At 35.6% G+C, this 24472-nt stretch overlaps 3 protein-coding genes across 4 annotated transcripts in view; 2 read left to right on the forward strand and 1 right to left on the reverse strand.

Annotated features, from left to right (window-relative positions):
• Positions 1 to 10053, reverse strand: part of btbd11b (BTB (POZ) domain containing 11b) — a 57226-nt gene extending 47173 nt beyond the window's left edge. Inside the window, exon 1 of one of the 2 annotated variants that reach the window (XM_052582617.1) lies at positions 8680 to 10053. In XM_052582617.1, the coding sequence (XP_052438577.1) occupies positions 8680 to 9544 (865 nt within the window). In that variant the 5' untranslated portion in view covers positions 9545 to 10053. The remainder of the gene's footprint in view (positions 1 to 8679) is intronic. The other variant, XM_052582618.1, reaches the window with a different exon arrangement.
• Positions 10054 to 12401: 2348 nt separating this feature from the next.
• On the forward strand, positions 12402 to 17836 carry cry1b (cryptochrome circadian regulator 1b). Its single transcript, XM_052582619.1, is given in 8 exon segments — positions 12402 to 12880; positions 12883 to 12925; positions 15237 to 15291; positions 15411 to 15553; positions 16443 to 16755; positions 16839 to 16897; positions 16899 to 17058; positions 17191 to 17836. Coding segments are annotated over 8 exon segments (960 nt in total). The 5' UTR covers positions 12402 to 12810; the 3' UTR covers positions 17308 to 17836.
• A 1089-nt stretch (positions 17837 to 18925) lies between these two features.
• On the forward strand, positions 18926 to 24447 carry zgc:153031. The gene is made up of 6 exons (XM_052583154.1): positions 18926 to 19164; positions 20087 to 20136; positions 20670 to 20775; positions 21197 to 21323; positions 21418 to 21533; positions 21939 to 24447. The coding sequence occupies exons 1-6, from the start codon at positions 19061 to 19063 to the stop codon at positions 22015 to 22017; spliced, it is 582 nt and encodes a 193-aa protein (XP_052439114.1). The 5' UTR covers positions 18926 to 19060; the 3' UTR covers positions 22018 to 24447.
• Positions 24448 to 24472: the final 25 nt, after the last annotated feature.

Genomic DNA, 24472 nt, shown 5'->3' on the forward strand with positions numbered 1-24472 from the left:
AATGACCAATATGCACTAATATACACACAGCTCTCTCACGCAACCCTAATCTCAACATCCTAAAGTATTGGAAAGATCCAGCAGTACAACTAAATGGTTAACACTAAAATAATGGGCTTCAATGAAACATTGGTTTACCTTATCAGGATAACACCATATTTAATGTGTCTGGGATAAAAACAAGTTTATAAGAAATAGAAGTACAGTGTGTTCAATGGACTGTATTGTGTTTATTGTACTGTATTGTAGTTGTTTTAACACACCGATTTTTCAGCTGATTAAATGTCTTTCTGAAAAATTTCAGTAGACAAAAACTCCATAAAACTACTGAAAATAAGACTGTAAGTCTCTCCTCCTTCATAGCATCATTTTCATCTGCATAAAATTCATTATGGCATCTAACCTGACTAAGCCCATCATGACCCAAATTTGTTTGAAAAGCAAGTGTTCAAAAAAGTGCTTTTTTAATGAAATTCCCAAGGTAGTGGGAAAATCTAATGGGGGCGTAAATTTTATTTGATACTATTAGACTTAAAATTATGATTTAAACATCACAAATGTTCCACACTTCGGATAAAAGCATCTGCTAAAGAAATTAATGTAACCCTGAACTGTTGGTGGCGCTAGAGGGCTTTAGAAATGAAACCCAAATTTGGTCAGAAGGCTTTATAGATTTGCTAAATCTCCTAAATGTCTCCACCTATACCTAATGCCATTTGAGTAAGCAGCAAAGTAGTGTAATAAGTACCAGCATTAATGGAAAACAGAATCAAGTACAGCACAGGCCAACTTCAGTGATTGCACACTGATTATGTCTAGGGCTGCAACTAACGATTATTTTGATAATCGATTAATCTGTCGATTATTTTTACGATTAATCGATTAATCTGTTTATGTACTTATATTTTAGTTTTTTCCATTTTTTCCCCAAGTAAATTATTAATAAAGGGTCTTTATCATTCAGCATAGATTTTTAAGAGATTTTAACCATTTTGCATTGTCATATCCTCATCAAAAATATACCTGGAGTTGTTTTATTATGTTAGTAATCCTTTGTCGAACTCTTCTGCAATCAAAACACTGACCCATACTCTAGCAAAATTCACAAGGAGATTTCAAATATTGTTTTCACCATGGCAGTCCTTAGAGCTCCTAAAGTAGTTTAACATCCCAAACAAAGCTTAAGGAATCTTTGAGAACATATTTTCACGAAGTATAAGGATAAAACAGAATAAAATTGCAGTGCATTGTATTTTATTATTTACTGGGAAAATGCTTTATAGCTTATGCTGTGAAATTGTAAACAATCCTTCGAAAAAAAGTGCCAATGGCATGAAACCTGAATGGAACTCACAATTTAAAGTAAAATCCATCAGAAGGTTGTCCAGAAAAAAAAATTGGGACACACACAAAAAACCTGCTGTGTGAAAAAGAGCAGTGAATACTTAGAAAATAAGTGCATTTTAAATATACTCAAACATTTACCTCTCTCATTCAGTCATAATTAGGCTGCAAGTCTGAAATATGAACTGGTGAACAACAAACTGATCACATAACATGTTTGTAAAGCTTTAAATGTTAACTGTTAAAAAGCAATGTTATCAGCTTTTACGACTAAACATTTGCAAACAACCTTGTACTGGAGAATCTGCACAAATAAAATTCTTAGGGGCCGTTCACATATCGCACCTAAAAACGCGTGGAAAACGCTAGTCGCGCCGCTTTCTCCTTCTTTCCAAAGCGCTCGGGCAGAAGCGCCCCTGAGGCGTCTGCCTTTGCTAAGCAACCATGACGTGCTCTCTCCATGACGTGCCCTCTCCATGAAGACCCGGAAATTTCAGCAAAGGATAAATGGATGCGGTGTGGACGCGCCTGGAAAAACGGGCGCATCGCACCGCGTGCGTGTCGCGACCGCGTCGCTTCCATTATGAGAGTGCATACTGCGCGCCTACATAGGAAATAACGAACTTGAGCACGCAAAAGACACGATATGTGAACGGCCCCTTAAACAGTTCAGTAGTGCAGAGTTTACAGGTTACTCTTCATTTTGAAGGCTCAAAGTAAAGTACTCCCACTTCCCGCTGAATGCTGCAGAGACGCTGTTCGGGAAGCACGTGACATAAAACGAGGCCAGCTATTGGCTATTCGCTACTTCACCTGCTGTACTGGCTGAGTAAAACCTCCGGTGGCTCATTACTGCCACACTTTGGTCACCGCAGATTTGAAATATGCACGAAATGAGCCGCTTATGGCAAATAAAATTTATTTAGCGACGAATCGATTACTAAATTAGTTGACAACTATTTTAATAATCGATTTTAATCGATTAAATCGATTCGTTGTTTCAGCTCTAATTATGTCAGTGGAAAAAAAAAAGAAGTATGCTCTTTCTAAACTTAATTTTACTGCGGTATAACTTGTGGCAATTTGCGCCATTAATTGTGTGTCTGTCCTCTCCAGAAAGTGACCCAGGGCAATACATGGGACTTCTTATCATGTTAGCGACTGCCCCTCTTTTTACATTAAATAAGTCTTTTTCTGAAAGTAGCATGTGTTTGTAATAAAAATGTCATGAAAGCAGAAAAAAGTACATGCACACACACACACCTTGAAATAATATAAACCATATGCCAACTGCACAGGATGAAGCTGTAGCAATCGGTCACACAGGATGACAGATTTTTGCTTTTCCAAACCCAAAGTAAAAGAGCCCTGTACACCTTAATATGAACTATGGCTTCTGCTGTTTTGATTCGGTATGCACATTTATAAATGTGATCCTGCACATGTGGCAGTTTCCCAAGCACAAATCTTTCACATACATGCACACAGACGAAACACACCATGGTAGCCTGACATAAAAAGGTGTTTTTATGTGAATCCTTCCACTAAATTCCATCAGGCTTTTGTATGCTGCTGTCTGCAGTACCTCTTCATCTGAGCACCACTACATTCACTGTTTTTGCAGGCTTTCTTTTTCTCTCTGTTGCTTTCATTCTTTATATCTTTGTCTTTTACAGGATCACCATTCTATTCACTAGCAGAGAAGAGATCTCCGCGGGATGTGAGCAGCAATTTCATCTTCTAGATAAGTAGCGAACAGCCAGTGACACAGCAAACAGGTGTGAGTAGGTACTGGTCTGCCGCAATAATGCCTGTCTGAATGTGTTGTCTTGTTGTGGGTGTTGAATGTCAGAGTATTCAAAATTCAGATCTTTATTAAAAACTGAGAGCACATCTTTTGGGTCAAATATGGACTGAAAATAAAGTTTCTTTATTGGCAAGAGTCGCTTCATGAATAACCCTTTAACATCCATGAAATCTTTCCAAGATTCTTTATAATGGGGAAAAAGTTGTTCATGCAGAATATGTGCTTTATAAGTACTAATAAACAGCCAATATTTTACTAATAGGCATGCTAATAAACAATTAATCAATAGTGAGAATTGGTCCTTGGTGTTTTTCACCATAAATTATACAGTTAGTCATAGTTTTTAATTGCAAAAAAAAAAAAATTATTTTTTATATAAATTATATAAAATTATATAAAAAATTTTACAAATAACATAAAATTACATATATTTAATTACTCATAAAAAAAGTGTTAGCATTATCACTGTACTGTATAAGGTAATTTACATTTAGGAAATATTTAGTAAATAAAACAAGTTGTAAATATTATTATTATTTTGCAAGAATTATAACACTATTTCAGTTTACTGTTTCAAAATGTAATGTTTAATTTAATTTTTAATTCAAAGAAACTTGCTGATTCTTTGTAACTGTTTGTGAATTTTACTAGCAATTGCTTAATGAAAATTGTTTCCTTGTACAGTTTACCAATTAGATATATTTCAGTAATGCAGTTAAAATGGACGTTGCAATGTATTGCAACACTAAAAGGACACTTTCAGATAATTGTACTGAAATGACACATCTTTATTTTAAACACAAATAAGAAGCCTTTTTTAAACCCTTCAACCCAGTGCCTGCTATTGTAAGTGAATTGCAACCAAGGTTTTAGTTTTTTTCACCCACCAAGAGACAAGTCAATGAGTTGTCTGTGATAATCAACAGCGTGACACAGATGCAATCAATAGAGCTTAACTTGAATGGTACCCAGAACATTTCTTTAATATATGAAAGGAATTATACACTATGGAACACAGCAATAGAAGCTTGTTGGAACTATTAAACAAAGCGACAAACTAGTAAGCTGAAACCCTTAGTGGTATCGATTGCTATTGAAGGAGGCTGTCTGACCTTTTAATGACCTTGGGCTCGTGGAAATGTGTTCATTACTTTGCACCACAAACTGATCTTTGTCATTACTGTCTGCTGCTAAGAGTCGGCTGATAGCGTTCTCCACAACTGCATCTCTAGAATCTTTTTCCCTTTGGAATGTTGTAATGATGAATCATGAACTTCGGTTTGAGCATTACACTGATAAAGATCTGGTCTTTCCTCCTTTGTTTGTCATGAATCTTTGCAGTAAGGATTGCTAGTAATCTCTTTCTCGTCTGTGGGGAAATATGGAAGAGATTTTTACTGTATGTGCCTATAGACTTTGCCAGAACAATATCTGCAATGTTATTTAATATTTATTATTACCTGACCTTCAAATTTGACATGCTTTTATAAGTAAATGACTTCCTGCGTTTAGTTTTTCCACAATGGCTTTGAGCGGCACTTTTTTTTTCCCAGTGATTTTAAACTTTTAATGAGAGTTTTATTTAATAATCTCAGGCACAGTTATACGACCTTGACATTTTTGCCTCATAAAATATCAGAAATCGAAAACATACTCATTATAGAAAATGTGTATTTGAGTCATTCAAGTCAGCATGCTTTTTATTTATTTATACTTATATTTTTTTAATAATACATTATATAATTTACATGTATAAATTAATATATCAAGTTATATTTTCTATAATTTGCATTTAAAAAATACTTTTAATAATACATTATTTAAATGAAATATTTAATTGAGTGTAACATCACTGACCCATAAACTCATACTCTCAGTATGTTGTCTATGATCGTGTGTGTTTGTGTGAATGTGGGTGCCCTCGCTCCTGCCTCGCATCCATATGTGTGTCTATTTATTTACAAAAGCTGGAATGTGTGCACGTGCATATGTGTGTGGGTGAATCTGCACATACTCATGCCCGAGTGAGAAACACAGTGTGTATTGCTCAGCTCATTATGTTTCATAGTTCAGTCAATTTTGATGAATAAAGGAGTGTTCCCTCTGTCAGGACCTGCCACATCGGTCACGCTGAGAGCCATCTGTGCGATTGGGCTTCGCTCTCATGCATACTACATCTCATGTAGTATTTACTTTTAAGGTTCTAATGTAACTATTGTAATATACATAAACAAAATTTCACACTGGCAGGATAAAACAAGTGCCAGTTATGAAACAAAAAATCATGTAAATGGTTCCCTTTTTTATTAGTAGTAGTAATAATAATTTTATTATCAAAATAATGTTGTCTCCAATGTCTATTTATAAACTGGCTTAAACATGATCATAACGTTATCTATATACATTATCAGGATGACAAAAAATGGCTTCAACACATAATGGTATCATTAAATAATATTTACAGTATTTACTCACTGTCTACCTACTGTATAATATTAAGTTGTCTAAAATATGATCATATGTATTGTCAGTATCTAGCCTATGTGTTATGAAAAGAAAAATAATCAAATGGCATCATTAAATAACATAAATATTATATGGGTTATTATTATTATCAATATGATTACTATTGTTGTTGTTGTTGTTGTCTTTGCTGTTGCAATAATATTATTTGTCATTTTTCAATATTACTTATAATATTAACTGCACTATATTATGATCATAACATAGTGCCTTGATCTATATAACAAAAAATAATCAAATGGCATAATTAAATAATATATAAAACTTATATATAAATATTGTAATTTATTTATTTGCTATTATTATTATTGGTAATAAATATTTTGTTAGTCATTACATCTACTGGAATTTTAATGATTTACTAATAACATATAATCATAATATATCAGCCATATTCCCTATAATGAAAATAACTATTTTGACATATAAATTGTAACAGTATTAGTCACTGAGTGAGATATTGGTCATACCAACCCAACCCTATGACATCTTTAAATCACAGCATTGTGCAATATTGAAATGTACAGGTTTGCACAAATAAATTACATTAAACTTCCTCTTGTTTTGAGTAAAATGGTTCCTTATAGACTCCTTATTGTTCCTTATAGGTTAGGCAAGTATCTCTCTTTAGAGGTTGTTTCTGTATTGTTACCTTTGCTTTTTATCTGTATAGTATATCCTGCTGGATTCCTGCACTGCAGAATGCACATTTTGTAGTGATGTTATCATCTACATATTTTCAGCAAAGTCTGTGGGCAGAGAATCTGAATAGGCCAAGAGCCTTCGGAAGAACCTAGAAAAAAAATTAACACAACACTGCCTGCATTCTTCTAAGACAAGAGCTAATTCGTCTGCGAGATCGATTCAAAGCCAAGACTAAATGGATTTCGAGTGTGACAAATTGAATTGAGTAATTAAGATCAGAACGATTGATAGCTTTTAGAATTCTGACAATGAATGTGTTGCTCTCCTTAGTAATTCCTGATAGATTTAAAACAGACAAGAATTTGAAGTATTAAAAACAATAATCTGTGAAACTAAGACTCCACAGTTACCTCATCCTCCAACATTACCCTTAATTGTTCTAATGCCTCAAGCAAACCCGCTGCAGAAGAAATCCCTGACACCCAAAGCTCCAGAAAGTAAAGAACCTGCTGTGTACTGGGGCAGCCTGGTACAACTAGAGCTGTGTCATGCTTAGACTCCCTAACACTGTCTTCCTTAACACACACACACACTTAAACACCCCTCAGTGCCTGGCACTGAACACACACAGGCACACAACAGACCTGGTAACTCAGAGCAGGCCACCTCTGCAGCTGAACCAACTGCCTCCACATCTACACCACTGGAGAAAGCTTGCCGATTGCATTATAGAACACATTTAATGCAGTTATACATATTCAAGGAAAAATTAAGAGGTTGTGTAACAGTTGCATATCTAAAATCTACACTAACTGTAACACAATTTACAGAGGAAGAAGGCTTTCTGTTTCTCAAAATGAACCCCTAGTGCAATTAAAACAGCTCTCCGGAGAAGAACAAAGGGTAGGCTATTATCTGGCAGCCCATCTTGATACCACCCTTGAGGGAGAAATGTACCTTACTATGGAAGAGATGTAATCTTCATGTAATTGGTTTGTTGAAATGCTCACCTCTTAATCTATGTAAAATGAGGCATTCTGACAGAGGTGAGAAAACTTGGTAATGGGATACTGAAATATGTCCATTACACACTAAAACTAATCTGAGATTCCTTTGTTTCATGTTATATCTATACTGTATAAGCAGTAACATATATATGCAGTGTGTATGTATCCATACTGTATAAGTACGAACATATATATGCAGTGTGTATACATAAATGCACACACTCACACACACATATACATATATATATATATATATATATATATATATATATATATATATATATATATATATATACACACACACATATAATCCTCTCTGCCAGGCAGCTGTATTAAATCAATGACATCATCACTCTGTTTGGTGCTGCAATACTGTCAAGTCCACATTGTTGCACGTGCATTATTGGAAGTTACACATTGAATAGCCCCTTTGCTCCATGGTCTATCATTTGGATTATGTCACCCTGTACATAAACTACAGCCTGGAAACATTCTGGATGACACATTCATAAGTACCATAACTGTACAAATGATACATTAAAAAGAACAAGATGGTACTGTGAGCTAATTACCCATGGAAAATGCAGCTGAGCTCGGTATTAAAAATGAACCGCTCTCTAACACACACTTACATTATACACAGTGCACAGCATACACAGCCAAATACACATCTATAAATACATCCATGCACACATAAATCAAAGCACATCCCTGATAAATTAAGTTATCTCACACTTCTGAAGTGTTTGGGCCAAACATCATAATGACTATGTTTACATGCACATTATTTTGCTATTATGTTCATATTCTGGCATCCATAAAAGACATTTAGGCACGATTTTGCCATTTATTATGCTCCATAACAGTAACAACAACAAAAAACACAAGAGTGCATTAGAATATCAGCATATTTTAATTTTTGCGCAAGTAAATGCAGCCAATGGCCATTTTTACATGCACATCATCTTCAATAGACTGAAATTTTACATCTATCTTTATTTAACCTTATTATTGATAATGGCAATCAGGTTAATGCACTTCCTTGATGCTTACGTAACCAGAATATACAACCCAATTCTGATTAATGCTGTCATATTATTGAGCACGTAAACGCAGTCATTGAAGCTGTGTAATAATATATACACAGATGATGTCAGTTTCTGGGCAATGGGCCTAGAAGTTAATGTCACTGTATAAACATTATAGCTGGTTACGTTTTTCCCTCAGTTACCATAATCAAAATTTTAAATAAAAACATAAACAAGCTTTAAGCTTTCATCCTCCCTCTGAATAAAAAAATAAATATGTTCATTTAAAAAGCCCGTTGAACTGCTTTTCAAGCGCTGAACTTACCATTGGCATTTTTCCCACATGTGAGGTGCTGATAGGGCAAAAGGAGGCCGTACAACTCTGAATCATTGCTCAGAGCCTGCTCAAAGGATTCCAGTGTGAATTTGGGGATCCCGTTATCCTTTTCCACCACCGAGCTATTCAACACCCGGGTGAAGACCTCTCGGAAGAGGCTCTCCATACAGGCGGTCAGGTATATGGCCGCATGCTCGTGGATGCGCGCCGCGACCCTGCTGTCCACCATCCACCTGAAGAACCTCCCCACGGAGAAGACCAAGCCGCATCTCTCCGATTTCCCCCGGCTGAATTTATCCTCGGTGCTCATGTTGTACATGGACAGCGCGCTGAGCGCCGCGGCGATGCAGTTCACCGAGACGGTCCACGATAAGATCATCTTGATGGCACTTTGGACTTCGTATTTGGTGCATTTACCGTAGCGCAAACTCAGCCGCTGCGATTCCCTGGCGATCCTCACCAGCGCGCGGCTCACGAGCGTGGAGAGGCGCGCCAGCAGATCCGCGGACACGGTGCCGAACCTCAACTCTTCCTCCTTGTTGAGCGCGTTCTCCACCTCCCCGAGGCTCCAGGGCACATCCTCAAGCTCGGGAAGTTTCGCACAGTGTCCGGAACACTCCAGGGTCTCGCCGTCTTCAGCCAGGACGGTGTTGACGGTGTCTAGGCTGTTATGTCGACTGCGCATGGAGTCGGTCAGATGCCAGCAGTGCCCTCCATGCGCATAGGGGATGTGCGCCTCGGAGCAGCACAGAGACAAGCTGGATGACCTGAAGGAGTCCGCGGCTCCACCGTAACCCGAATCCAGCGTCAAATCCTCCAGGGTCCTCACCACGGATTTACCACTTTTTGCCATAACTGCACTTCATATTGTCCACAAGGCTGAAAGCAAGGGGAAATGTTCCTTTGCAAACAAAAGCCACTGTTTGGCTGCTTTATTCTGTTCACAATGTTACTAAAAAGGCACAGACACAGAGTTCCCAAATTGTTGCGTTCACTGTTGAAAATGCGCCCCCAACTTTGAAGGAGCAGTGGTGTTGTTATGGCACACACTAGTGTGTTTGAAGGCTGCGAAGCATCAGTTGGAGGAGGAGCCACATACAGTACTGAATCCAATTAGCTGACGGGACCATTGCTGCTTACATTTGGTTTTGAATTCGCACGGTGCTGCATGATGCTTCTGTGCACTTCTGTTCAGCTGGAGATCCCCTCTAAAAGGTTATGAAGAAATCTTAGAAGAAAAGAAAAGTCCCATTTTTGACTCCAACATTAGACTATATAAAGAATTACGCAAAATCATTTGAATGAAAACAATGTCTAGATATAAATAATTTATTTGAGTTATGATCGTTAAAGGTCACAATAGATAGAAAGAAGGACAGACAGACAGACAGACAGACAGACATACAGACAGACAGACAGACAGACAGATATATAGATAGATAGATAGATAGATAGATAGATAGATAGATAGATAGATAGATAGATAGATAGATAGATAGATAGATAGATAGATAGATAGATAGATAGATAGATAGATATTTTGATCAGACTGGATCCCACGTATGAAGAATTCCATCAGTAATTAAACTGCAATTGGTCTCTGAAGTGAAAGCTGAGCTTTAGATCTAGTGGTCTTAAGTGGCCAAATCAAACTAGATAGACTTTATACAACTAGTAGTCAGCATGCATGAAACTGCTCCAATCTAGTAGACCAAGCAGGGCAGTATGTTTGAGGACAAAAAGCAAGGGATCAAATGAACACCTGTCCTCTTCCCCATTCTCCCTTTCAGATGGGGCTCGGAGTAACAAGACTCCTGTTCATTAATAATGAAGAGTATGCATAATATATCAGTCATCTTGAATGGTTCTTGTGAACTTCACTCCCACAGTCTGAAAAGGTCATGTTTTCAATGTAAAACGAAGGAAAGAAATGAGTCACACAAATCACTTCCTAATTTTCTAATAGCTAGGACTAATGCAGTGAGTATATGACACAAAGTAAAAATAATAGACCTAACTCAAAATGACATCATGACATTTGTGTTTACAGACTTAAGAGATTGCAATAGCATAAATCAGTGACTGCAACATAAGAAAGAAAAACAAGATGCTTTTAGAGCTGAAATACACTAAATCACTTAAGTGTTTTTTTTTTTTTTAAACCTGCTTTAATAAAGTGGGGGCCATATTTTACTCAACACTGACCTCTTTGGACAACACTACTCCAAAAACCTGTGGCTATAAGTGATACAGTTTCAAAGTTGTTTCTGCCAAGAGTATCCTGTTTTTTCTTAATGAAACGCCCTGAACCTCAGAGATTTGTTACAATTCTATTTTAAATATGATAATTATTTCTCCTAATTATTCTATTAACAAGATTAAAAAACTATTTGAGATAAACTTGAATTTATCATTTTGTTGTGGTAGGCTGCCATCTAGTGTTCAACCAAAACAATCATCATTCAAACAACAATAATAATAGTCTGAACTGAGAAATCAGTGAGCGACATTACAGATGAATGACCTGAAATATGTCAATCATTTCATAAGGATGAAAGATATAGGTTATATCAGGTCGGTTGACTTTTAGATCTGTCCAGAGTAATTACCATGATTAACAACTAAATGACCATGCCTGATTTTAAATCAGCAGTAATGCAGTAGCAAAGGAGGCTTGATCTTTAAATGATAAATCGCCTCATTTACTTTATTGTATGTTGATGTTCTCTGTATCTAAAGGAAAGCACAGACCTAATCAATAAAGCAATTATGTCTTGGATCAATGTAGTAGTTCCCTTTGTGATTTACAATGTTTTCTCAACATAATAATCAGTATACTGATCTTTCATCAGTTAAGACTATTTATAGTCTCCACATACAAGATTTGCACCAAATAAACTATCAATATGGGTGTTAAGAAATGTAATATCAGACTTAAACGTGAAAATATGTTATGCTACACTGTATAAATCAAAGCGATCAAAATTTTAAGTTTACAATGCCTAGGAAAAAAAGACCGACAGTTGTGCCTGAAATGAATAAAGCACTGAAATTAATAAACCAAGGCTTCATAAACTTGTATAACATGTGACCACCCTGGTGTTTTTTAATGCCACTCTCTGTCTACAACACATTCCTGCCTTTATTACATAGTTGCCTCAATGTATGCCAGTATGGTTTCATTTATTTTACCCAAATCTATATAAAATAATATTATTGTAATTTTAGTTTGGACGGAAAAACAAAAACAGATATGTGTTATTGGACTTTTGACTCAAAATGTACTGCCCCCTCGTGACAAACTATCCTTAGTCATATATAGCCTAGTAGCTTATTGTGTATTATATATAACAATTACATAATTTATTATTAGATTGCTACTAGTTTACCATAAATAAAAGTGAACTTGTGGCCATAATATTTTATACAGTTTAAATTACGTGCTACCACTGGTGAACAAATATTTACCAAATACTCATCGGTTCCCTTGCGCCCCGTTCATGTGCCTATCCGGGTACTCAAGCCCTGTTCAATCATAGTCGAGCAGTAACGGGCACCAAAAAAGCTTTTTCTATGTATTTATCTAAATGCGCTGTTATTTTAAGTAACCTTCACACTTCATGGTCAAAATAATGGAGAACATGCCATTAACTTCAAGCAATCTATCTCATCTGTGACGTTATCAGTGCTAAAAGTGTGGGTCAACGCCATGGTCAGCGCGAGCACACCGCAGAAACGTGATGGTCTATTACGTCTGCCGTGCGGATCTAACCAATCGGCTGCGTAGTCGACTGTTGGCAGTCGGTTCCCGGGATGAATTAAAATGACATTGACGCCTGTACTGTCATGCAGATAGAGATTGATTGTTATTTTCTTTCTATCTTCCCGAGTCAATGTTGACTTTCGCGTGGTTTCTTTGTTGATGTTTGTACAGCCACTATCTTTGCTATCAGGCACGAGCGCAGAGATCCAGCTTCATCATGAGAAAAGTTTTTTTCTTGAGCAAGGCTAAAGAAGACTTATCCAGATCAGACTTTATAAGTTACCTGAATTGAGAAGTCCGGGTATGTCCAGTTTGGGAGTTGTTGGAGCATTCGTGACAGAGGTACATTAGGAATAATGGTGGTCAATACGATCCACTGGTTCCACGATAACCCATCTCTGCGGGACTCCGATACTCTGGTTTACATACATGGTTTGCAGGATCGTCCAACGTGGGAATCAGCAGATGGAGGTGAGTTACCTTTGGATCCGAGCACGTGTGTGCAGAGAACTGAGGGAAGCAGACAGATCCTATAACACTCTACCTATCTGTTAATAATAATAAGTATTTCAATAGTAACTAGTATGTTTTCACTTTCAATAGCTATTCATAGTGCGTATTTGTCATTACTTTTAAGTAATCCAGTAGTAACTAAACTAATATATTCCACGTTACTAGTAATTTAAGTGACAAGAATGTATTGAGTTAGACACTTTTCATTTGCTACTAGTCATTTAGGGATAGTTAGTAAGTAACTATTGTTTAATTTAACAAATTAGTAATATTTTAGCATTTAAATTCTATGTTTAGATAATAACTGTTCAGACTAGTATGTATTCCAGTTGTTGTTGGTACCTTTACCAGTACTACTTGTAAGTAGTCATCGGGTACTAGTATTGTCCAAAAGATATTATACTGAGCACTAGCAAAACTGGAATAGTTAGTGACAAAATTTGCTAGTATAGTTTTTTTGTGTAATCTGAAAATGTACCAGCAAAAACTGGAATACATACTAGTGAAGTAAATAACCATAGACCCACATAAAATTCAGTAGCATAAGTGTAAAGTTTGTTGCCAGTAAGAATGGAAATAATTATCTGGGGCCAATATTTCTATCGTGTATTCGGGTAGCCCTAGCAATTTCACTAGTAACTATTACATTCATACTCTACAAATCAAATCAATAATATTGCTTGAACACTAGTCTCTCTCTCTACACACAGACAAAGTGACTAAACAATAGTATCTGTTTAAAATTTCTTTATAAGAGTGTACTATTGTACTATGTGGTGGGATATCCTTGTTAGATGCTTGAGCAGTCACCCTCAAAGCAGAGTGGTGATGTAACGTACATCCTCTCCCCGTCGGTGCAGGATGTGAGGAAGTAGGTCAGTGTGTTAGTAAATGCTATTACCTCATTCCCCTTTCAGCACTGACCTACTTGTCCACCTCCTTCAAACAGCCTCTCGCCTACGGTATGCCACCTCTTCTTCTCAATGGTTGCTAAACAGTAACTGAAATTACAACCCACGCAAAGGCTTCTTTTGAGAGGTCACATAATGTATAATTTGTCCCCTGAATTGACCTCCAATACATTTGTTCTTTTGTATTAGGTCTTTGTGACAAATACACCCCGACTGATATCTTGGTTATGTTTGCACAGCCTATTTGTACAGTACAGCTCGACAGGAAGTCTTTACAGTGAAAGTCAGCTCAGAAACTGAATCTGAAATGACTAAAATGCCAAAAAATACTTATTGTGTCTATGCAGAAGCACAATTTTATTTTAAATGATAAATATGGGACTATTTAATCTGACACTATAAATAATTAATAATAAAATCTAGCCTACACCATAATACAGTAAACATAGTAATATTGTAAAATCATATTTTAACTTACAATAACGTTTCTATTTGATTATATTTTTAAATGTGATTTATTTTTGTGAATATTCAACAGCTATTACTTCTGTCTTCAGTGTCATGAAAAATGAAAACAGTTTTGCTCTTTAATATTTGTTGAAGCTTGTTGTGTATACTGTATATAATTACACATTTTTTATGGAATTTTTCCATTAACCATTAGCAAAGCCTAATTTCCAGCAGTCATTACTCCAGTCATGCAGTCTCACAATCCTTCAGAAATCATTCTAGTATGCTGTTTTTCTGCTCATTTAACAATTTTATTGTTATCAATGTTGAAAATGGCTGCTTAATGTTTTTCTAACAAACTCAAATGTGTACTTTTCTTTTATGTACATGATTCAGGAGTTCCCATAAATTAAATAAAGTTTTGAAAATACATTTTGGGTTTGATGCCTTTGAATGTTGTTGTGGACAATGAGATTGAGTTTCATTCTTCACAAAAAGATTATATTATGAATAATGCTGGAGACCAAATCATAAATGACGGTAGCCATCGAATTGTACAGTATTTTGTATTAATTAATATATTTATTTTTTTCTGTACTATGGAAATCAGTGGCTACCACAAACATTTATATATATATATATATATATATATATATATATATATATATATATATATATATATATATATATATATATATATTAAGAAATAGTATGTGTTTTAACCCATGTAATGCAGAGTATAACCAACGTGTTTTTCCATACCGTTTATCTGTTAGTGCCCTCTGCTGGACAAGTCACAAAAATCTCTCCATTTCCTGCAAGAGATTAAAATGAACAACTATGTCTATCTAAACTATCTTACTGTAGATAATTTATAAAAATTTGGTTAATTATTCTTTTAATTATAGGTTTTTGCTGCAATGTTTGAGGACTTGGACACCAGCCTTTTCAAGCCTTTTCAAGGTTAATGAACAAAACGCTGCTCAACAGTTTTGTGTAAACTCTCTGACATTACATGCTGTTTTGTGTCTGCCCTTTATTTGACTCTCCATCTCTTTTTATTTTTATTTTTTTCTCCCTAGGAGTGGAAAGTCACTCGACTGTCATACGAGTACGACTCCGAGCCTTTCGGGAAAGATCGTGATGCAGCCATTAAGAAGCTGGCCACTGAAGCAGGGGTGGAAGTCTTCGTCAGGATCTCCCACACACTTTATGATCTGGACAAGTGAGTGTATCTGTAATCATTGCCATATGCCCATATGACTCCCACGTAGCTGCCAGCAGTCCTGTAGGAAGCTGCTGCCCATCATGCCTGATAGTTAACACTTTGCTGAGAAATGGTATTTAAAATACTACATATTGTAATACTCAAAAAATTGTGCGATTGCATAATATACATTTTTGATCACCAGTACACTGAACCGAGAACCGTTTCTGTCGGACGCGTCGGATTTGAGAACCGAGGAGCTGATGATACTGCGCATGCATGATTTGCCGTGAAGCAGACTGACACACAGAACGTCTGAACCTAACTGATTCTTTTGGTGATTGATTCTGAACTGATTCTGTGCTAATGTTATGATCTCTGTCATAAAAGCCTGCTTCAAATAAAAACCTGTTACTTTCTGCAGTTCAGGTAAATAAAGGCCCCGGCTTTTATTTGAGGAATTACGGTATTTTCAATTTTTTTAATAAACAATGCTGATAAATATTGTATACATAGTTTAATACAAAAATCTGAAAATAAATTAACTTATTATAATAATATGAATAGTATGATCATTTATTGCATTTAATTATTTCTTTACATTTTTTCATTTTGCTTTTTGTAATAAAATGAAGTATACAAATATGAAAACAATACAATTTCTTATCACCTTAAATGAAAAATTCTAATTGCATAAAATAGGAAAACAATAATTGCTTAAGTCATGGCCCTGCTTGCCAGCCCCCTAGGCGTCAGCCCTTACCTCTGGTTTGGCTGCTAAACTCACAGATCTCTACAGAAAGGTCAAGAGAACAGCACTGTCTTACTCTGACATTTAAGGTACTGTTCATCATATTGATAACTGATCATAAAATAAAACGTTATTCTCCTGTCTTTTCAATCACAGGTCAAGAAAAACAGCGTCCCACCACTGTCCCTTTACGGTCAGCTGCTCTGGCGTGAGTTCTTCGACACCGCAGCCACTAACAACCCACACTTCGACAAAATGGGAGTTCAATCCCATCTGCGTGCAGATCCCATGGGACAGGAACCCCGAAGCTCTGGCAAACTGGACAGAGGGCCAGCCTGGTTTCCCGTGGATTGATGCCATAATGACCCAGTTGAGGCAGGAGGGGTGGATCCACCATCTGGCCAGGCATGCTGTTGCTTGCTTTCTCACGCGTGGAGACCTGTGGATCAGCTGGGAAGAGGGCATGAAGGTACTCCAATACTGGATTTCAGTAAAGATCTGTTGTGGTTGCATTAGGATCTATATTGACATTGTTTGTTTTGTTTTTTGAAGGTGTTTGAGGAGATGCTGCTTGATGCAGACTGGAGTGTCAATGCTGGAAGCTGGATGTGGCTTTCACCCTTGGAATGCCCCAGAAAATGTTCAGAAGATTGCAGAGTGCATAATCGGAGTGCACTACCCTAAACCCATTATTAATCATGACGAGGCCAGCAGAATAAACATCGAGCGAATGAAGCAGATTTACCAGCAGCTGTCCTGCTACCGGGCCTTGGTAAGAAAAATGCCTTTGAAAATCTAGTTGAAATTTAATTTATTTCTATCATTTATTGATTTGTTCAATTAGATGCAGGTGTTTTGCTGTACGATCTTTGGGTTTAATGGGTTTTCTCATAATGCTTTTCAGGGCTCCTTGCAACTGTTCCATCCAATACAACCAACAATAGAGATGGTAATGGAGCTGGTCTTTCCTCGGGAGACAACACACAGGAGAGCACTCACATTACATGTATACTTGTGTTAAAATATTTAGATTTAGATTTTACCAGTGCACCTATTACCATCAAGTTCTCAACCAGAGTTCTCACCATTTCCAGTGTCACATGATCTGCTGACATCTAAACTATGAAACAGGCCTTAGGCTGCTTTCATAAGATGTTTTTCTTTCTAATCTAGGTTATTCGGGTAGTGGTATGGTTGGACAAGCTCAAAAACAGTCACAGAGAGGTGAGTTCTGTCCAAACCAATTTAGAAGACTTTTAACAGATTCTGAACTCAAGCTGTATTGACCCACAAAGCAGTTTAATGTTTCAGTGTGGCCTAAAATGTTTTGATTTAACTAAAAAACACTTCTTTGACAGACTAGTTTAAACACATCTGATCTTGCATTAAAAAGAAGGGTTTACCTTATGTTCTAGACAGATACTTCAAGAAAGCTACCATGTATAATCATATTTGAATTAGAAATCTTTTGTAAAATTACAAATGTCTTTACTGTAACTTTTGATCAGTATAATGTGTCCTCTGCTGAATAAACTTATTAATTAACCCAATCTTTTGAACGGTAGTGTTTGTTTTTCATGCCACTCCAACAATAATGTTATACAATAAAAAATAGAACGTATAGCCTCGCATACTGTTTTTGTGTTCAGGGAAAGGGACAGGTACTTTGAAACGACATACTGAAGACAGAGCTTCAGACAATGCATCGAAGATTCAAAGGCATGACAGTATCTAACGGTCTCGGAAGCAAGGATTTACACACACTCCTCCTCAGACCAGTGTTTGGACCTGTCCTGAACCCTAGCACAAAGGACAATATCTTTGCATGCCATATCTATTCCTCAATTCTTAGCTTTGCCTTGATGTAATTCTGCTTGTAGAGCTTGAGTTAGCGTTGAGGTCAAACGTTTGGTGGCCCAGGAAACTGTAAACTAAAACGTTCAGCATTATATAATGTATGTAGTTACAGCCTTTAAGATGTCTACATCCAAGCTCTATGTTTGTGAATTTTTATAATGGAGTAACTATGATTGAGATCTGTGGCTCTTAAGTGTATTAGTTTCAAGTCATTTACAGGGAAACAAAGCCTAATATGTATATAAGTGTATACTGTAAGTTATTCAGTCTACAAACCATTATAAATAACTTTTTTTTCTTTCTTATTTACAGACTTGCTGTTTTTATATGAGAGACAACACCTTTTTTGAATGTTGTAATATCTTTATAAATCATGATTAAAACATGATAGACCTGTTGAAGTGATTATGAGATAATTCAAAGCCTGTTCTTAAGTATTGTTTGTTTTTATTATTATTATTTTATTCATATAGTGTTGGCTGTTAACAGACCACATGCAATCTGTTTTACACGATCAGATTAGCTATGTTTGTATTATTTGAACAAAGATTGATTGTAAGATATATTTATTTAAATACATTTGAGTATTTTTTCCTGTAGTGACATAACTTAATTTTCAGATTTTGTTTTTATCTAACATGCAATGCGAGACAATTTAGGACTCCGTGTGTTGCTAATAAAAGTGTATTTCAAATGTTACTTTTTTTTATTTATCTGCCTTTTAACCTGTAGGCACCATTGGTTACAGAAGGCCACGCCCATTGGATGTCACATGGTCAGCCAGGCTGATGTTTTAATGCTCCATATTCTAACGGATTGAGGTCGAGAAGGATGCCATCACCTCATCCTAAATCTAATAGAAGGCGGTAGTTTGTGACATAAACCAGATAAGCTGCTCTTAGCGAAAATCGTAAATAATGAACATCGGGAGGGAGGAGATGCGTAAACCAATCCGGCTCATCGCGGCGGCGTGCAGTGACATGGGCATAGGAAAGAACGGACAGCTTCCCTGGAGTCTTCCGTAAGACAAGCATCATCCAGTCTAGTGATTTCATCCAGCTGTAATCGGGAATTGCTGTGTTTTATAAGTTACTTATGTTAGATATGAATGAATAATTTGAATCAGTTATAAACTGATCTAATGAACGTCACGACTTGACGAATATTTAATCTTTTATTGGCATCAAGGCACAAATTCAATGTTATAGAAAAGATCATAAAATGGAAAGCAGACTAAAAACATCAAATCGGTGATTTGTCTGTCAATGCGATGTCGGAGGTCTTGAACTTAAAATCCTTGGTTGCCTAAAAGACAAGTTAGAAGTTATTGTAAGATTGCAAAAGCGTTCGTGCGTTTATAAAAAGTTAAAATAACTGCTCATACATTTTGATCTTTTTATTTAAAAAGTTTGAATGTTTTTATTTTAAGCTTACCTTTTCATTTTGAAAATTTTCTCTCTCTCTATCTGTGTTCTATTCGTGGAATATGTCACTGACCTTTAGAACTCAAACTGAATGACTGAATGTCAGCAGTTTTTTGAATTAGAGAGATTAGAGAACTTTGAGACCCTCAGAGCTGCCTTATTTGAGATAGGCCTAATAGATAAAAAAAAAAAAAAAAAAAAAAAACACGTGCTGACAGTTAGCACAGGGATCGTAGGCTACTGGGAATTTCTGTATCTTTATGGTATAGAATATTATGTTTGTAAGAGCCTTTCACCCGTATTAAATAAGATCAGTGCATGCAGTATGATGGAGGATATCCTTGCTTCAACTCTGATTTTGGTTCACAGCCCTGCTTTTTTATATGCTATAAACACATCAAAGATATTTGTCATGCAGCTCAAATTGCATTTTTCACACTATGTAGTTATCAAAGCTGAATTAATGTGTTTCAAATGGCGCACCATACAGTATGTCTAATGTGCTCATGTTGTTTACAGAAAAGAATTTCAGTTTTTTTTGGATACAATTACAGCTGTGTCAGCGCCTGGTAAGTGGCTTTATATTTTGTGTGTAGTTTGATTTATTTTCTATATGTAATTATAAAAGTATGACGAAATTCTAACAATTATAATATATATGTGTGTAACTTGTAACTTATAGTCAGGTGCGACTTGTTTATCAAAATTAATTTGACATGAACTGAAATGAACCAATAGAAAACATTACCGTCTACAGCCGCGAGAGGGCGCGCTATGCTGCTCAGTGCTTCTGTAGTCCAAGTAACTGAGCAGTGTAGAGCGCCCTCTCGCGGCTGTAGACGGCAATGTTTTCTCTCTTGGTTCTTGGTTCTAAGTAAATGCGATTTATAGTCCAGTGCGACTTATATGATTTTTTCCTCATCATTACGTATTTTTGGACTGATGCGACTTATACTCAGGTGCGACTTATAGTCCAAAAACTACGATGATATATGTATATATATATATATATATATATATATATATATATATATATATATATATATATATATATATATATATATATATATATAATTATTTATTTTTTTCTGGTGCACATCAGGAAAAAAGAATCTGCTTGTATGGGGCCGAATCTCCTGGATCTCCTGTCCTGAAACAGTCTTCCCTTTGGCCAACTGCTTAAATTTGGTATTGAGCAGGAAGTTGAGGTAAGCATATTAATTTATAAACATTTTTATGCATGTGTATTCAAAATTTTAAGGTCAGTAAGACTTTTTTTATGAAATCTATACTTTTATTCAGCAAGGATACATAAAACTGTTCAAAAGTGACAGTTAAGACATTTATATGTTATAAAAGATTTATATTTCAAATAAATGTTGTATGTTTTAAAACTTTATATTCATCAAATATATATTTTTTAATGTTTCACAGATTCCAGAAGAAAAAAAAAAATTAAGCAGCTCAAGTATTTTCAACGTTGATAATAAATCATCAAGAAGCAAATCAGCATATTAAAATGATTTATGAGGCATCATTTGACACCGAAGACTGGTGGAATTGCCATCACAGGAATAAAATACATTAAAAAAAGAATGTATTTATTTACGATATTCTGTATTACTTCAGTGCAGTGCCTCTACGTGCCCACTATCTGTGTAAGGATTTCGGGTCAGTAATTGACATGGCTTCTGAGCCTCCTTTATGTCACATTGTGGAGACCATCTGGGTTTTAGGAGGTCCAGAGGTATATAAGGTGAGAAGCCTGATTTATGCAACATGTATATTATAATTATATAATATGCTTATTAATATAGTAATTTGATTTACATTGCAACTCTGCTATTTAGGAAAGTCTTGAGCATCCATGGTGTGATCTCATCTATCTCACTGACATCATGGCCGATTTTGACTGTAATGTCTTTTTCCCAAAGTTTGACCGCAATGTTTTCAGAAAGCAAAAGGGGTAGGATTATCCTTTCATTTATTTTTGGAGTAAGAAAGATAATAAGGTAACAGTTTACAGTAAGGTCCTATTTGTTAACATTAGTTAATGCATCATCTAACATAACAATGAGCAATACATTTGTCACAGTAGGCCTATATATTAATCTCTGTTAATGTTTGTTTATTGTTAGATCATTTAAGCTCAGGTCCAATTAAATTAAATTAACTTTTGATTTTAGTAATATAGGAAATGTTGAAATAAACATTAATAATTAAAAGCATTTATTAATCTTAGTTTGCTTTAAGTTATGTAGTTAACTAATGTTAACAAGTAGAAACGTATTGTAAAGCGTTACTGATAAGACTTTTATGCATCAAATGCATTGTAATTTGTCTTATTAATTGTTGATTTTCTTTATATAAGCTTTCCTGGAGTACCAGATGAAATTCATGAAGAAAATGGTATTAAATTTCAATTTCAAGTATTCAAGAAAGAATCTTAAACCTGAAGCCACGAGGAGACAAGACTGTCAAGCATGATACTAGAATCATTTTATGTTTACATAATCTGAAACTACGGAGCCCCTAAGGGGACATGCAGTGTTGTGTTTCTAAACGCTTGAACACCGAATTTGCCTCTTGCCTCTGTGTGTGTGTGTGTGTGTGTGCACTTTGGATGGGTTAAATGCAGAGCACGAATTCTGAGTATGGGCCATACTTGGCTGAATGTCACTTCACTTTTTTTGTTTTTTTAAAGTGACCACACCTAATTTACTATATGCTGTTGGTGTCATTAAAGGTAAAATGATTAAGTTTTTTTTATTAAAATATCAAAAAACCACTAAAACAGTGTTATATATTTTGCTTACATGTTTTTTCTTTAATTGCTAATGCTTGGAAATTTTTCAACATTGATAGTTGTGTAAGTATTGTCATACTATCAGTTATCTGAATTTTAGCTTGATTGTAATCCATTTCATACCTTTCTATCAAGTCAAACAGTATCAAGATGAATTTGTTCTGACACAGTTTAACTGAGTTCTTGTCATATTTTATTACCGATTTCTAAACTAAAGCAAATAAACTGTGAAAATGTGAGAAATGTTGAGGGTGTCTGAATACAGTTTGGTTTGACCGTGACAGTTTACAGTGAAGACTAAGCAGTGCTATTTGACATTTAATTATTTGTTTTCTGTACCTGGGCACCTACAAACTTAAACTATGTGTTAATAGCACAAATAAATAAATAGAACGAACATACAAATTAAACCATTTCAAACAGGGCCCGCTGGTACAACCTGACATAATTTTATTGGTTGTAATAGTTATCAGCAATCTAACAATATTGTACAGAAGAACACTTTATCTCAAAGGCTACAGTATATAACTGGTGGTAGGCTACTTCATCATCATCCAAATCCTAAGTACGGTATTTCAAAGCAGCTAATTCTTGATATAAACCATATGAAGAGTATTTTCCTAATGGCAACATTTTTATTACATAACAAATAAAACCACACATGACCTGAAACAGCAGATGGACACAGACATTGTGACATGCTGACCGTGATGAGCACCACTTCTTTCACAAGTACACATGCAACAGGTTATGACCACAGATGAGTAACATATCTGTTACTCATCTCACTGTCACCATGGTGACACGATCAGAGCAGATCAGGGGGATGGGACACAGTGGGAGTGCCTTTAGTTATAGTTTTTGTTATGCATGCTTTGTTGGCAGTGTATTTAACTTCGCAGATTTGTGATATCATCCTATACACTTTTTTGTGAAATTAAATCTATACTGCTATAATAAAGTTAGTTTAGTGTGCAGGAACTTATTGAACACATATAATGGGATATTATTTTTTGTATATATTTGAGTAAATGTCCAGTGAACATTGTGATAGTGAATGGCTTTCCCCACTAGATGGAGCCAGCAGCTAGGAAGTCTATTACTGTCCTTTCCGAACATGAGTTTAGCCCACCCATGATTTCACACAAGATCCTCCAAAAAAAAAAAAAAGATATTCCAAGCATGCTGGATAACATTAAAAAACGCAAGTTAAAGGGAGACATTTAGGCCTACCAAATAATAAGAAAGCCATGTTAGTTGTTATGCTGGTAATATAAACTATTGTTCAGATTTTGGGGGTCAGTGATGCATTAAGGATGCATTAAATTAATAAAAGCGATAGTGAAAACTTACATTGTTACAAAAAAATCTATATATTTTGAACATTCTATTTCGATCATGTGACTGGACTGTGACTTAAAACTGGAGTCATGAAAAATGCTAAAATTCATCTTTGCCATTTCAGTATTTAAAAAACAAAATGAAAGAAAACAGATGTTTTAAATACAAATAGTATTTCACAATACTACTGTTTTATGTTTTGATCAAATAATGCAAATTGGTGGTATTGCTAAATGGTTTTAAAATCTGTTTTGTCTAATGTTTAAAATTTCCACATTGACATCAATAAAAACCAACTAATGTTTGCATACAGCACATTGTGATCAGAAGACCATCTGAGAGAAGATTGCACAAAGGACAGCAGAGCGCTTCAACTTGACCTCAGACATGGAATATTTACCACCTTAATAAGTCCAGGGTAGGAAATTATAGACTTTAATTGCATGTGTCATCTATTTTCAGAGTTATGCCCCATAAAAGCAATGTGTAACATTTGCTTATAATACCCACTGTCACATTTCAAATAAAAAAGAGCTATTTATATCCTCGCTTAATAACCTATGTGTTCGGGTATAACTCAAAATGTCATTTGCAGGATTAAGCAGCCATCCGGTTGGAGCCATACACGAGGAGTGGACAAAGAGTGGAGAACAAAGAGAAAGGCAGAGGCGATAATTAAAGAGATATAGAAAAATCAGAGCAGCAATAAATATTAATGAAACCATCCCCCCCCCCCCCCAAAAAAAAAGTTTAACTTT

This window comes from Carassius gibelio, chromosome B18, assembly GCF_023724105.1.
Source record: "Carassius gibelio isolate Cgi1373 ecotype wild population from Czech Republic chromosome B18, carGib1.2-hapl.c, whole genome shotgun sequence".
In the NCBI taxonomy this organism is placed as follows: domain Eukaryota; kingdom Metazoa; phylum Chordata; class Actinopteri; order Cypriniformes; family Cyprinidae; genus Carassius; species Carassius gibelio.